The 15,399-nt window shown below is 43.4% G+C and overlaps 1 protein-coding gene across 2 annotated transcripts in view; it reads right to left on the reverse strand.

The window, feature by feature from the left end:
• The window catches only part of LOC122564086 (histone-arginine methyltransferase CARM1-like), a 90,439-nt gene extending 82,386 nt beyond the window's left edge, over nucleotides 1–8,053 (reverse strand). Inside the window, exons 1-2 of one of the 2 annotated variants that reach the window (XM_043718629.1) lie at nucleotides 8,037–8,053; nucleotides 7,573–7,961 (exon numbers count right to left, since the gene is read on the reverse strand). In XM_043718629.1, the coding sequence (XP_043574564.1) occupies nucleotides 7,573–7,729 (157 nt within the window). In that variant the 5' untranslated portion in view covers nucleotides 7,730–7,961; nucleotides 8,037–8,053. Of the gene's footprint in view, nucleotides 1–7,572; nucleotides 8,010–8,036 lie in introns of those variants that run through there. The other variant, XM_043718619.1, reaches the window with a different exon arrangement.
• Nucleotides 8,054–15,399: the final 7,346 nt, after the last annotated feature.

A 15,399-nucleotide genomic window follows, 5' to 3' on the forward strand; every position in this document is an offset into this window, starting at 1 on the left:
TAAGGAATGGGGGGAGAATGTCAAGGGGGCTGAGAGATAAATGGGAGGGGGTGGGGCTGAGGGGGAGGGTAGCTGGAAATGTAATAGGAAGATGGAGGTGATAGGTCAGAGAGGAGGGTGGAGCAGATAGGTGGGAAGGAAGATGGACAAGTAGGACAGGTCAAGAGGGCAGTGCCGAGTTGGAATGTTGGACCTGGAATAAGGTGGGGGAGGGAACATGAGGAGACTGGTGAAATCCACATTCATCCCGCTTGGTTAGAGGGTCCCAAGGCGAAAGATGAAGGGTTCTTCCTCCAGGCGTCTGGTGGCGAGAGTTTGGTGGTGGAGGAGGCTCTTCTTGACCACAGCACATTCTATTGTAGTTCAGGAAGAGGCACAGATGATTTACATAATGATGACTAGATGAATGTTCTTGTGATGATTGGAGGACAAATACCAATCAGGAAACGAGGGACAATTCCATCGTTCTTCTCAAAATTCTTGACTGCAGCTCTACTCCTGGATTGTGAGTCTCTGTGACAGGACTTCATATGGCTGAACAGGCTACAACCTGATCCATGGATCCTGGGTAACATGGGCCAAGGTGTAAAATAGTGTCACAGGATCTTTTACGTTCACCACAGAAGGAACACCTGACCTTGATTTAACATCTCATTCTGGAAGACAGAACCTCTGACAGTGGAACACTCCTTCAGTGATGCTCGAAGGGGGCAGCTGAGATTTTGTGCGAAATTTCTGGAAAGAAACTTGAACTCAGAAATGATTTGGAGATGCTGGTGTTGGACTGGGGTGTACAAAGTTAAAAATCACACAACACCAGGTTATAGTCCAACAGGTTTAATTGGAAGCACACTAGCTTTTGGAACGTCGCTCCTTCATCAGGTGATAGTGGAGGGCTCAATCCTAACACAGAATTTATAGCAAAAGTTTGCATTATCTTGTAACTGAAATTATACATTATAAAATAACGTTGATTGTTTGTTAAGTCTCTCATCTGTTAGAATGACCATGTTAGTTTCACTTCTTTCATGTGTAAATCACAAAACCTCTTTTTAAAAAAGTTGCATTCTCAGGTTAGCTGTTAACAATGGTGATAGCTAGACAATATGTTTAACATATTGTCTAACTATCACCATTGCTAACAGCTAACCTGAGAATGCAACTTTTTAAAAAGAGGTTTTGTGATTTACACATGAAAGAAGTGAAACTATCATGGTATTCAAACAGATGGAAGACTTAACAGATAATCAATTTTTCAATGCATAATTTCAATGCATAATTACATCACACTGTAAATTTTTGCTATAAATTCTGTGTTAGGATTGAGCCCTCCACTATCACCTGATGAAAGAGTGACGTTCCAAAAGCTAGTGTGCTTCCAATTAAACCTGTTGGACTATAACCGGGTGTTGTGTGATTTTTAACTTTGTACACCCCAGTCCAACACCGGCACCTCCAAATCATGTGTATGTGTGTGACTGTAGAGGGGTCTAGGTCTGTGAGACACACTTGCACACTCACACATGCACCCTCTCACAGACTTCGACCACTTTACACTCATACACACACATATACATTCTCTCTCACAGACATTCATAAACCTCCCACCCAGACACACACATTCCCACACTCACACATGCACCCTCTCACAGACTTCGACCACTTTACACTCATACACACACATATATACACTCACAAACCCCCACCCCAAACACACACACATATAAAAACCCACATGCACACATACACATATATGTTTGTGGGGTGAATTTGTACTTGCAGAGTTACAACGTACTTTGCTCAAAAACTGCATGAATCCATGTAAGACTCTGTTAAGTCACTTTTTAGATTAGAATCAATCTAAATATTATGGCACAGACAGGGAACACAGGGGGCTAACACCTTCAACATCTCAACATCTTATCTGTGCTGACACCAATTGTTAAAGTTAACTTTTAAAAAAGGTTTTGTGATTTACATAAGAAAGAAATGAAACTATCATTGTCATTCTAACAGATGAGAGACTTAACAAATAATCAAAAGTATTTTTCAACGTATAATCACACTGTAAACTTTTGCTATAAATTCTGTGTCTTACAATTCTGCACTCCATAACCACCTGATGAAAGAGCAGCGCTCCGAAAGCTAGTGCTTCCAATTAAGCCTGTTGGTTGTGTGATTTGTAACTTTGTACACCTCAGTCCAACACCGGCATCTCCAAATAATCCAGACTTCCTACTTCAGCCTCCTATCTAAACTGCTGCAATAGTGTGTCAAGGCTAACTAAAGACAATATCCAACCTGGCTGTTGCGCCCTAATACATTCACAGATTAAGATCTGCAGATGTGTTGTTGCCAGGTTAATCATATAATAGTTGTTTAGCATATAGCAGCTGTTTCCAGTTAGTGGCCAGAGCCAAATACACTTCGTATAACTTCCAATTCATCTTTGATGAGCCTCTTTGGTTTAAAAAAAAACATTAGATTCACATTGCCAAAAGTAATACTTGTACAGTTTTCATTTGTAGGTACAGTGTAAAGTTTGTTTTGCATGTAGTACAGGAAGATCCTATCATACAAAGGGAATTAGGATAATAGAACAGACTGAAAATACAATGTAACAGCTGCAGAGAAGGTGCACAGAGAGCAAGATCAATCTTAAATTTCAGGTCCATTCAGCAAGGAAGAAGCTGTTCTTGAATCTGTTCGTACATGTAGACAAAAATTTATATCTTCTGCCCGACCGTGTTTTGTTGACTCGATTTGGCACTTGAAGGCTCCAATGAACTGGCATTAAAAAAGGCTGAGACCTGGGGGCAGATCAGCCATGATCTTGTTGAGTGGTGGGGCAAGCTTAAGGGGCTAAATGGCCTAATGGCTCTAATTCTTTTATTGTCATGATTTAATACCATAAAAATACAGGAATTAACAAAAACAAGCATGTTTTCAATCACATAATAAAAATTTACTGTGCATACTTCATTTGCATATAATCTAAGGAACTGAGGCAAAAAATGACTTCTCTCAATAAATGTAGTCACCTTAACCACTAATACAGCTGAATAGGTAAAATTAAATGCTGTTTTGATAACAAAACTCAATGTTTAGGGTATCAGGAATTCAGAGTGGTCTGGACCTGAAAATGGAGTCAAAATGAGGGCTGGAGATCAGAGTGGTACTGGAAAAGCACAGCAGGTCAGGTAGCATCCGAGGATCAGGAAAATCGACATTTCGGGCAGGAGCCCTTCATTGATGAAATGTCAATTTTCCTGCTCCTTGGATGCTGCCTGACCTGCTGTGCTTTTCCAGCATCACTCTAATCTTGACTCTAGTTAGAGAAGGCAGCAGCTTGTGACTAAGCTGAGGAATTATTTATCATAAGGATAGCACCATTTTTGGAAATAAAACTAAAGTTGCGGCCTTTCTCTTGCTGGTAATGTCTTTAGATAAGAGGTGGTACATTGGAAGTTCTTTGTAGAACTCATGAATGAAGATTGGTCAGTGCCTTAAATTCAACTGTATTTCCTCCTCTCCTACTTGGTGCTGTTTGAAGTGTCTTGGAAGAATCCTCGTCTTTAATCGGGGTAGAGAGTACAAGGACGAGGAAGTGGAGTATTCCTTCCAGTTCTAAGTGCTGTGCTTTAGGCAAAATGCGAAGGCATTGTAAAGACTGTAGGAAAGATTTACAAGAACAATGAAGAACTTCAATCATGAAGGGAGTAGGACTGTTTCACTTGAAGAGAAGGCTGAGAGGCAATCTAATATAGTTGGTGAAAATCACGATGGGGGGGGGTTCTGAAAAGAGCAGATAGGGAGAAACTGTTTCCACTCATGAAAAAATTGAGAATAAAAGGGCACAATTATAGCTAATTAATAAAAGAAGCAAAATGACACAAGTAAGAACATCCTCACACAAGTGGCTAAGGTCTGAAATGCAGTGCCTGAGTGTTTGGTGGAGGCAGGTTCAATCGAAGCATTCCAAAATGAGCTATTAAGAACCAGGCATGGTTATGCGGAACACATTAGGGGGCCCCACGAAGTGAAGTCTGCGCTGATTATACTTTGACTGATATTATTGTTTAAATAAATGACACAGAAACTATTAGGCATCATTTCATGGAAAAGACCCCAACATTTGTTGCCCAGTTCCCCATGCATGACTGCAAAACAAGCCTAAAAATATTTACTCTCACCCACATGGTGTTGGCAAATCCTATAAACAGAGAATATGCTAACGTACAAGCACTGTTTGGACAGCGATTTATATGAGATGAATGATGGCAAAAGATCAGCAACATGAAAACTGTCAAAACACCTCTCAATTTTAATTATGCTGACATGTTCCCAATTTTGTGGAAATAAAATCAACTGCTGGTTAAATAATTATGAACAAACACTCTCATGTTACGGAGAAAGAGAGGACTGCAAACGCTGGAGATTTGAGTCAAAAAGTGTGGCGCTGGAAAAGCACAGCAGTCAGGCAGTATCCGAGGAGGAGAGTCGACATTTGATGAGCCCTGATGAAGGGCTTATGCCTGAAACACTAACTCTCATACAGTCATAGAGTCACAGAGATGTACAGCACAGAAACAGACCCTTTGGATAAACTCATCCATGCCAACCAGATATCCTAATCTAATCTAGTCCCACCTGCACTTGGCCCATATCACTCCAAACCTTTCCTATTCATATATCCATCCAGATTCCTTTTAAATGTTGCAATTGTACCAGCCTCCACCACTTCCTTTGGCAGTTCATTCTGAACATGTACCACCCTCTGCATGAAAAAGTTGCCCTAAACCTATGGCCTCTAGTATTAGACTGCCCTACCCTGGGGAGAAAACCTTGTCTATTTACCCTATCCATGTCCCTCATGATTTTATAAACCTCTATAAGTCATAGAATCTACAGTGTGGAGACAGGCCATTTGACCCAACAAGTCCACACCAACCCTCCAAAGAGTATCTCACCCAGATCCATTCCCCTACACCTATAACTCTACATTTACCCCTGACAAATGCATCTAACCTACACATCCCTGAATTCTACGGGCATTTCTACCTGCACATCTTTGGATTGTGGGAGGAAACTGGAGCATCGGAGGAACCCCACACAGACATGGGGAGAATGTGCAAACTCCACACACAGTCGTTTGAGGCTGGAATTGAAGCTGGGTCTCTGGTGCTGTGAAGCAGCACTGAGCCACTTTGCCACCCCATGTAAGGCCATCCCTCAGTCTCCAACACTCCAGGGAAAACAGCCCCAGCCTATTCAGCCTCTCCCTATAGCTCAAATCCTCCAACTCTGGCAACATTTTTGTAAATCGTTTCTGAGCCCTTTCAAGTTTCACAACATCCTTCCGATAGGAGGGAGACCAGAATTGCACACAATATTCCAACAGTGGCCTAACCAATGTCCTGTACAGCCTCTACAACATGACCACCCAATTCCTAAACTCAACACCAATGAAGGAAAGCATACCAAACACCTTCTTCACTATCCTATCTATCTGTGACTCCACTTTCAAGGAGCTATGAACCTGCACTCCAAGGTCTCTTTGTTCAACAACACTCCCCAGGATCTTACCATTAAGTGTATAAGTCCTGCCTTGACTTGCCTTTCCAAAATGCAAAATCTCACATTCGTCCAAATTAAATTCCATCTGCCACACCTCAGCCCATTGGCCCATCTAATCAAGATCCTGTTGCACTGTGAGGTAACTGTCTTCAGTGTCCAGTGAATTCAAAGAATAGGTAAATTCAGGACCAAAACCACAAGAAATTATTCTTCATAAAGAGTGATCAAAACTTGGAATACAGTTCCACACAGTGGCAGAGGCAAAATCCCAGAGATTATTTAACAAATAATGTAAAAGTTAGGGAAAGAGGTTGCAATATGTTTTGGAAATATAGACATATGTGGCTGTCCTCATCTTTAATTATCAAAAAATGTTGAGAGTATTTTTTAAATCTCCTGATTTCACATGAAAATTCCCAATATCCTCCCAAGGAGCTATGAAGGCAGCAATTACACTTCATGTGAATATTTACCATTAATCTTCTCAGCTGAAAATGTGTTGCTGGAAAAGCGCAGCAGGTCAGGCAGCATCCAAGGAACAGGAGAATCGACGTTTCGGGCATAAGCCCTTCTTCAGGAATATGCCCGAAACGTCGATTCTCCTGTTCCCTGGATGCTGCCTGACCTGCTGCGCTTTTCCAGCAACACATTTTCAGCTCTGATCTCCAGCATCTGCAGTCCTCACTTTCTCCATTAATCTTCTCAGTCCATCTCAGTTTCACGTCATCATGGTACTTTCATTGATCTCTTTCCACATAAATTTTTATCTTTAAAGTTATTCTAAATCGTACCTTAACAAAAACAACAAAAAAAAAATAACTCTGGCAGTCTGTTGTTTTGCAATCTGGACAGACCTTTCCCTGCACTAAACCAAACTGCCATGTGTCTGGAGTCACATATGAACCAGAGTGGGTAAGGGGTAAGGGGTTGGGGTGTGGGGGTTCTTCCCCAAAAGGGACAAAAGTGGATCATTTCTTTCATTTTACAACAATCCAGCAGTTTTGCGGCCATCCTGATGTATGCAATTAACTGAACAAACCCCTCATAATGCCAAAATGGGATGTGACATGATATCTCCAGATTATTAATCCATTGACACCACTGTCTTACCACATAGTCACCTACTAGATGAATGGGGCTCCTCTCCTATTACAGAGAGACAGCTGGTGTTGCTTTAACCTGAGGGGTCACCACATCTTCAGGTTAAGTCGAGAGGTTGGGAAGGAGAATAACCACAGCCAGTGGTGGGGATTGAGCCCACGCTGTTGGCATCATTTCATTTTGCAAACCAGTCATCCGAGCTAACTGTGCACCTCCCACATCAATATAAATCATCCTGGTAACAAAACTCCACTGTAAGCAAATTGAAATAACAGGGGTCTCCAGTTAGTCATAGCGATACACGGTTATCAGGAAATCAACCCCTGTTTTACAATTTTAAAATATAGAAGTGCAGAAAATCAAATGATCAATGTTAAAAAGTACTTTTTTTAAAAAAAATACCCCCATCTATGATTTAAAAGTTGTACTATTACTCTTCCTTCCATAACTCCCTTCCTGCATTGGAAACCAGCTGAGCTAACCAATCCCTTGATGTTACCATTCACATGATTATATACCTTGATGGTCAGGGTCCATTCAGATTCCTGTCTGAAGTTAAATTCTCTTGAATAACGCAGGCCATTGGGATTAACTTCAGCCTGAATCCAATCCACTGGACACTTTGTCAACTTCTGAGGAAGGGTCACTGGATTCGAAATACTAGCTCGCTCTCTCTCCATAGATTTTGTCAGACCTGCTGACTTGGTCGGAGTGATTTTGATAAATAGCGGTGGAGTGGGGATTGTTGTATATTTAAGGCAGTGTGTGGGTGAGGGTGAGCCCGGACTGGTTTGTATTTGCAGTAAACCCCCCACCCCCCCAGGCCCTGCCACTCAAACTGAACCGAGCCCAAGGCCAGTACAACTGGAGGAAAAAAAAATGGACAAAACTTACGGTCAATCAAACGCAAAGACGCTTCTTCCTCTTGCACTTTCACTTCGAGTTTAAGGGGCTGCTGACTCTCCGGGGAGTGGGTGAACTGGAAGCCTCCTTTCTGATCCTCGTTAACAAAAACCAGGGACACACTGTGTTCCTGCACCGAGCAAGCCATCGGCAGGCAGACCGAGCACAAACACAAAGAGCCTTCGCTACAAACTGCCAGCGAAAGCGAGTGAGAGAGCAGGGGGCGATGGAAATCACAGCTGTGTACCGACCCGAAGCTGTAGAAACCTGGACATCTCCTGTCCCCTGCTGGTGTATCCTGAACCAGCAACAACCATCCCTGACTCACTGGCACAGCTCGGGGCTATTCCCCAATCAACGTTGTATCTACACCGCCAGACCTACAAAAGACACAGGTTTTGTTTCAGTTTAAAAGAGAACGACATCAAATTAAATATATAATTTTTAACCCTTACATGTAATAGATCGGGGAAATGGATTTGCCATTTGTAGAATAAAACTAAGAAGGGGTAGCTCGGTGATTAGCACTGCTGCCTCGCAGCACCAGGGACCCAGGTTTGATTCCACCCTTGGGCGACTGTCTGTCTGGAGTTTGCACATTCTCCCAGTGTCTGCATGGGGTTCCTCCCACAATCCAAAGATGTACAAAGCTCAAAATCACACAACATCAGGTTATAGTCCAACAGGTTTATTTAGAAACACTAGCTTTCGAAGTGCTGCTCCTTCATCGGGTGGTTGTGTGCAGGTTAGGTGGACTGGCCATGCTAAATTGCCCCGTAGTGTTCAGGGATGTGCAGGCTAGATGGGTTAGCCATGGGAAATGTGAGGATATAGCAGGGGAGTGTGACTAGGTGGGATGGTCTTCGGAGGATTGGTGATCATTCGATGGGCCAAATGACCCTGCTTCCACACTGGAGGGATTCTGGAAATTGAAAAGTACTGGGGCATGGATGTAGGTTTGCTCACTGAGCTGAAAGGTTCATTTCCAGACGTTTCGTTATCTTACTAGGTAACATCTTCAGTGGACCTCATGCGAAGCAATGCTAAAAATTCCTGCTTTCTATTTATATGTTTGGGTTTCTTTGGGTCGGTGATGTAATTTCCTGTGGTGAAGTCACTTCCTGTTCCTTTTCTCTGGGAGTGGTAGATGGGAGTCTCAAAACCTGCTCATACAGGGGCATGTTTACAATTTCACACAATGTTTTTCACCTCTGTATTTTAAAGGTAACAAAATCTTACCAGACTGTAGCGCTGCTCCCTCATTAGAGAGAGAGAGAGAGACCACTAGGAGTGGTTTAACCTGAGGGTCAGCACGCCTTGGATGAGGGAGAGGTTGAGAAGGTGAGTCCTTCAGCCAGTGCAGGAATTGAACCCACACAGTTGGCATCACTGCACCATGCAAATCAGCTATCCAGCCAACTGAGCCTGGTGTGTGCCTGTGTATTGCTGCTCCTCCCTGTAAGTGTCCGCCCTGTCTCTTTGAGAGGAGAGGTTTCTGGTCCCCCTCTGACCTTACTACTGATGCTGAGCAGTGAGGTGAGGAAGGGGATTCGACTGTACCGGAGTCTCCAAGGTGACTGACAGTGCATTGAGTATCGGAGTTGGGAGGTCATGTTGCCGCTGTACAGGAGATTGGTTAGGCCACTTTTGGAATATTGCGTTCATTTCTGGTCTCCCTGCTCTAGGAAGGATGTTGTTAAACTTGAAAGGGTTCAGGTAAGATTTACAAAGATGTTGCCGGGGTTGGAGGGTTTGTGCAGTAGGTAGAGGCTGAACAGGCTGGGGCTGTTTTCTTTGGAACAGCTGTAACACGACATTTGAACTCCTGTACTCCGTGCTCTGACTGATGAAGGCAAGCATACCAAACACCTTCTTCACCACACTGTCTACCTTTGACACCACTTTCAAGAAACTATGTATCTGCACCCCTAGGTCTCTGTTCAATAATACTCTTCCATTCAGCCCATCGAGTCCACATTGACCCTCCAAAGATTATCCCAGTCAGATCCACCCCTACCATTTTCCTGTAACCCTGAATTTCCTGAGCTAATCCACCTAGCCTATATATCCCCAGACGCTATGTGCAATTTAGCATGGCCAATCCACCCTAACCTGCACATCTTTGGACTGTGGGATCTGCTACATGAGAAGGAGCTTTTATTTGTGGTGAGGGTGGTACGTTGCACTTTTCCTTTTGATGCATTTTAGTGACCTCTTATGGTATTTCAGAGGGCAATTTAGAGCTAACCACACCACTGTAAATCTGGAGTTACATGACCGCTACACTGGGTGAGGGTGGCAGAGTTTTTCCTAAAGGACATTGGCAAATCAGGTGGGCGATGTGAAATGAACCATAGTTAAACACATTAGTCATCAAGACATCATAGTACACTGCAGTCAACAGTCTCACAACATGACGGTGAGGAGTCTCATGACCAGCTTCATTGTATAGCTCTTCATTAGCTCTCCATTCTTCAGAATGCAGCCTCTGCATTTCTGCAGCAGAAGCTGTTATTACTGTCACAAGTCGATCAGACGTGGGTTCTGAAACAGGGCTTGAGGGATTAGACGACAAGGATGTGGAGGTGTTCCCATAACCTTCACTCTCCTCCTCACCCGTCTCCAGGGCCTTAAGTTCAGGTGTGATCAGTTCATGGTGGTTATCCATCCCAGCAGCCCCTGTGTCTGTGTGCTAATGTCTTGTTAAGGAAATGCAATATTTATTATATTCCATGAATGTCGGTTTTCCAATGCTGAGCCGATTGTTCTAAGCTACTGACTGAGTCTTGTACCCTTTACTGGGAGTGATGCTGTGTGTATCTCCCCATGATATTGGCCATTTTCTCGTGTATAGAACTTACTTGGTCAAGTACCTGACACAAGGCTGAGCTCATCACTGCCATTGACTCTGTTGGGAACAGTGAGTGAGTGTACAGTGCCTCAAAGACCTCTGCTCCATGTCCACCCACTTGCCATTGATGGTCCAACACTGTGCCTCTTAAGATGACATCTGAAGCTCTGCGTACATACAATACTCAAACACTGTTGTGACTTTCCTCCTCCTCCTCTAAGGAAGACCGTGTCAATAATATCTAACACGTGCCAATAACTGCAATGCGCTGCATCCCTCTGATGTGTTGGTGTGTGTTTTGATGGAGCATGAGCTAGTCAGATGTGACCCCTCGGATGCCACTTTCACCTCCAGATGGCCATGGGATGAGCTGGCTCGGGCCAGGCCAGGCCAGGCGCCGGGTGGAGCAGAGTATTAAGGTGATGACTGAGCAACACTAGACCCTTGGTGACACAAAAAAGGAAATATAACAATGCTGTCCTTGGCTTTTTTTTCTCCAGAGAGGTCGTAAAAGCAATGGTTCTTCAAGGTCTAGGCTGGAAGGGTTTTTAGGGCCAGTTTGATTATAGCTAAAAGATACTGCCTCAGAAAAAGGCTTTCAAGTTTGAAAAAAAAAACACTTGTATAATGAAAGGGGCGTGTCCAGTTTTCCCAGCTCAGCTTTTCTCTGGTTTGGTTTGATTTTAGCAGTCCGGCTGTTCACTGAAAGCTGTCATGATTAGAGTGGTGCTGGAAAAGCACAGCAGGTCATTAGAGTGGGCTGGAAAAGCACAGCAGGTCAGGCAGCATCTGAGGAGCAGGAAAATCGATGTTTCGGGCAGGAGCCCTTCATCAGGAAGGGCTTAATCATTGCAGATGAAGGGTTCCTGCCCAAAACTTTGATTTTCCTACTCCTCGGATGCTGCCTGACCTGCTGTACGTTTCCAGCACCACTCTAATCTTGACTCTAATCTCCAGCACTTTGACCTTGTTCACTGAAAGCAGTCAGTCAGTTTGAGGCTGCTGCTCCAAGAAACAGCTACATGGAAGAAGGTGTTTGATCCCGAATCCCTCTGCCATCTCTCTCTCTCCTCCTTAAGACCCTGTGGTTGATTTTACCTTTTGTGCCAAGGGGTGTTTATGGGGATTATTGCAAGTATTTGGAACAACAATATTAAGTTTGGATAATCTGTTGGGTTTTCGGATAGGATAAGTCATTTTATATTATGGTCTCTTTTGTTTGTGTTTCATTCAGTAATCTTGTAAATAAATTCTGTTTTGTTTGAAACTAGGTGGGGTGACCAACTGCATCCCTCCTGGAATATCCCGTGTTACACCTGCTTAAAACAACCAGCAAAGTTAGGGTCTGGACCACTTCCTTGAAATGGTTTGAGGGGGGGGGGGGGCTAGCTTGTCCATAATAGGAAACAAGATATAGCACTTCACATAGTGAGAACATACTGTAATATCCACCGCTGTCTTTAGCCTATAACCATAACCGCACAGTGCTTACCATTCTCCCTAACCTGTTCGCCCCTCTTCATGCTGACATGCCATTCTGTTCAGTGAACTAAAAACATTACCATCCTGCTCCAAAATGGGCCACTCTCCAGCAGGATACTACCATGGCTCTTTCCTTCAAATCCCCAAACACCCATAAACTTTCAGACCCATCTGCAGACCCCTCTCTGGGATGATGGGTCCTCCATGCGTTCAATTCCTGCACTGACTGAGGTCACCGTGATTGACTAAGACAGACCTTGCCTGGGGCTTGGTGACCCTCAGTTTAAGCCACCACCGCTGTCTCTCTCTCTCTCTCTCTCTGAGGGAGTAGTCCTCTGGGACTAGGGAGACTTCACCCTTGCCTCCACTTCAACTTCCCTCAACCACACAGATAAGCCAGATCCCAACATGACCAGGTGACATTTTAGTTTTGAATGATGCCAACTTACTTTCAACTTTTATTATATTCATTACCTTTTTTTACGTCTTCTCTGTCTATATTCTGTCTCAGCTTGGCTTCATTCTGTGCCTGGCGTTTGTCATTAATCTTTTTCTATTTTATTTTAAACTCCATTCGCTTTGATGTTCATGGTCCGCGAGTTGACCTCCTGGTGGGAACATGCTTGCTTTACAGCTCACTGGTTTCACCATTTATGATCTTTTGACTTTGTTTTGTTCTGGATCCAGCTGTACTCGACCCCTTCTTAAAGAACTGAAATTGGAACTGTTGTTAGGTGGAATACTTTGTACATCAGGATTCAATTTTCACTCACAGGGTGGATGTAGACAAGCCGGTAAACTCCCACTTCCACAAGCCTGACTTTTCTAACTGGCTGCCTGAATGTCTGATTTGCCAGCAGTCTGGTTGGGGAGGTGAGTATTGGTGTGGCAGGCCGGGCAACAGCCGAGGAAGCTGCTAGTTACCGAAATGGGTGTTGGGGGGGGAAGCCTTCTGTGGGGTTCCAGCACCGCAATCAAAGTTTAAAGATTAAAACATTAAATGTCCCTTTTGCTCATTCCATCTCACCCCCACAAGCTATCACTTCAACTCAATGCCCACTTAACCAGGATATGGTCCCATTCCAAGTAGCACAGTGGTTAGCACTGCTGCCTCACAGCGCCAGAGACCCGGGTTCAATTCCCACCTCAGGCAACTGTCTGTGTGGAGTTCTCCCCGTGTCTGCGTGGGTTTCCTCCCACGGTCCAAAGATGTACCGGTTAGGTGAATTGGCCATGCTCAATTACCCGTAGTGTTTGGTGAAGGGGTAAATGTAGGGGAATGGGTTTGGGTGGGTTGCTCTTTGGAGGGTCGGTGTGGACTTGTTGGGCTGAAGGGCCTGTTTCCACACTAAGTAATCTAAAAAAAAAGACCCTGCTTTCAAGTGGGGGCAGAAATAGGAACATGGTTGTGGTATAGGACGGTATAATTAGGGAGTTACTGTTCTCTGCAGCCATGTGCAGTTCTGAAGGCAGTGTTGCCTGCCCAGTGTCAGGGTTAAGGACACTTGAGGAAGAAGAAAAACTTGGGAGAGGGAGGGGAGTAGTTATTGTCCATGTTGGTACCAATGACATTGATAGGAATAGAAAGGAGGTTTTGCTGAAAGCCTTTGAACAGTTAGGAGCTAAATGAGAAAGTAGACTCTCAATCTCTGGATTACTACGTGAAACACAGGCAAACTAGCATGGGGTAAATAAAGTTGAGGAGTTAAATGATGTGGAATGGGTTTCAGTTTGTGGGCGCTGGCCTCAGCACTGGTATAGAGGGGAGCTGTCCCTGTGGGATGGGCTTCACTTGAATCTCATCCCGACCTGTAGAGGGGGCTATAAATTAATTAAGAGAGGGAGGAAATGTACATTTACAAATCAAAAAGATATAGCAGCGTTACAGAGGAGCTATTTAGCTAACCCATTGTGTGCTAGGGAGTGACAGAGTATATAAATATAGAAATAACAGCAGTATATTGAAAACAAGGAAACATTCATGGTTCTCTCCTGAATGCTACATATTATTCAAACAAAAATGAAGAATTAATCACATAAATAAAAGCTAATGGGTGTAATTTTATAGCCTTTACGGAGAACTACATATTCAGGTGTTTTTGACTTTCGAACAATAACTTTATAGAATAATATGTTGTGGATCCAATCAGGGATCAGATTGTTCAAATTGTTCAAACACCTGAAAATCCAAACATATTACATTCATTGTTTCCGGTGATATGTAATGACGCAGGTTTAATAATTGATATCAGAGTAAAAGAAATAGTGACTTTGCTAAAATCTATCACATTATTCAGTTTGAGATGGAGAAACTTGTGGTAGTAAAAATCTGTGCTAAGTTTAAACAAGGATAATTATAAAGGATTGAGAGCAGACTGTCTGGAGTGGATGGGGAAAGGGATATAGCAGAAGGATGATTGAGAAACAATAGCAGACATTTATGAAAATAGTTCATGATTCACAGCAATGACATATTTCAGAGAAAGGGTAAGCTAACCATGGTTAACCAGGGAAGTTAAGGATAACATTAGATTTAAAGCAAAAACATAAAATGTTGAAAAGATTAGCAGCAAGGTAAAAACAATGACTGCAGATGCTGGAAGCCAGATTCTAGATTAGTGGTGCTGGAAAAACACAGCAGTTCAGGCAGCATCCGAGGAGCAGTAAAATCGACGTTTCAGGCAAAAGCTCTTCATCAGGAAGCCAGATGATTGGAAAAGTTTTGAAAACCAACAGAACATGGCCAAAAAGAAATAAACAGGAAAAAAATAAACTTTGAGGGCAAGTTTATAAGAGATATCAAGGTGGACAGGAGAAGTATATTTAAATGTATTAAAAGGAAGAGAGGACCAAAGTAAAGATAGCCCCTTAGAGACTGAGGCTGGAGAAATAAGGATGGGAAACCTTCCCAGGAAATGGAAGAGGAATTGAACAAGTATGTTGTAACATTCTTCATAGTAGAAGATTCTAATAGCATTCCAAAATAACTAAATATTCAATGGGCAAAAGGAGGAAAGGAAATAACTATCACTACATAAAAAGTGCGAGGAGAGATAAGTCACCTTTGTTGTGGTTGTGTTCGCTGAGCTGGGAATTTGTGTTGCAGACGTTTCGGCCCCTGTCTAGGTGACATCCTCAGTGTTGGGAGCCTCTTGTGAAGCGCTTCTGTGATATTTCCTCCAGCATTTGTAGTGGTTTGTCTCTGGCGCTTCCGGGTTGTCAGTTCCAGCTGTCCGCTGTAGTGGTCGGTATATTGGGTCCAGGTCGATGTGCTTATTGATTGAATCTGTGGATGAGTGCCATGCCTCTAGGAATTCCCTGTTTGTTCTCTGTTTGGCTTGTCCTACAATAGTAGAGTTGTCCCAGTCGAACTCATGTTGCTTGTCATCTGCGTGTGTGGCTACTAAGGATAGCTGGTCGTGTCGTTTCGTGGCTGGTTGGTGTTCATGGATGCGGATCGTTAGCTGTCTTCCTGTTTGTCCTAT

This window comes from Chiloscyllium plagiosum, chromosome 2, assembly GCF_004010195.1.
Source record: "Chiloscyllium plagiosum isolate BGI_BamShark_2017 chromosome 2, ASM401019v2, whole genome shotgun sequence".
Classification (NCBI taxonomy): domain Eukaryota; kingdom Metazoa; phylum Chordata; class Chondrichthyes; order Orectolobiformes; family Hemiscylliidae; genus Chiloscyllium; species Chiloscyllium plagiosum.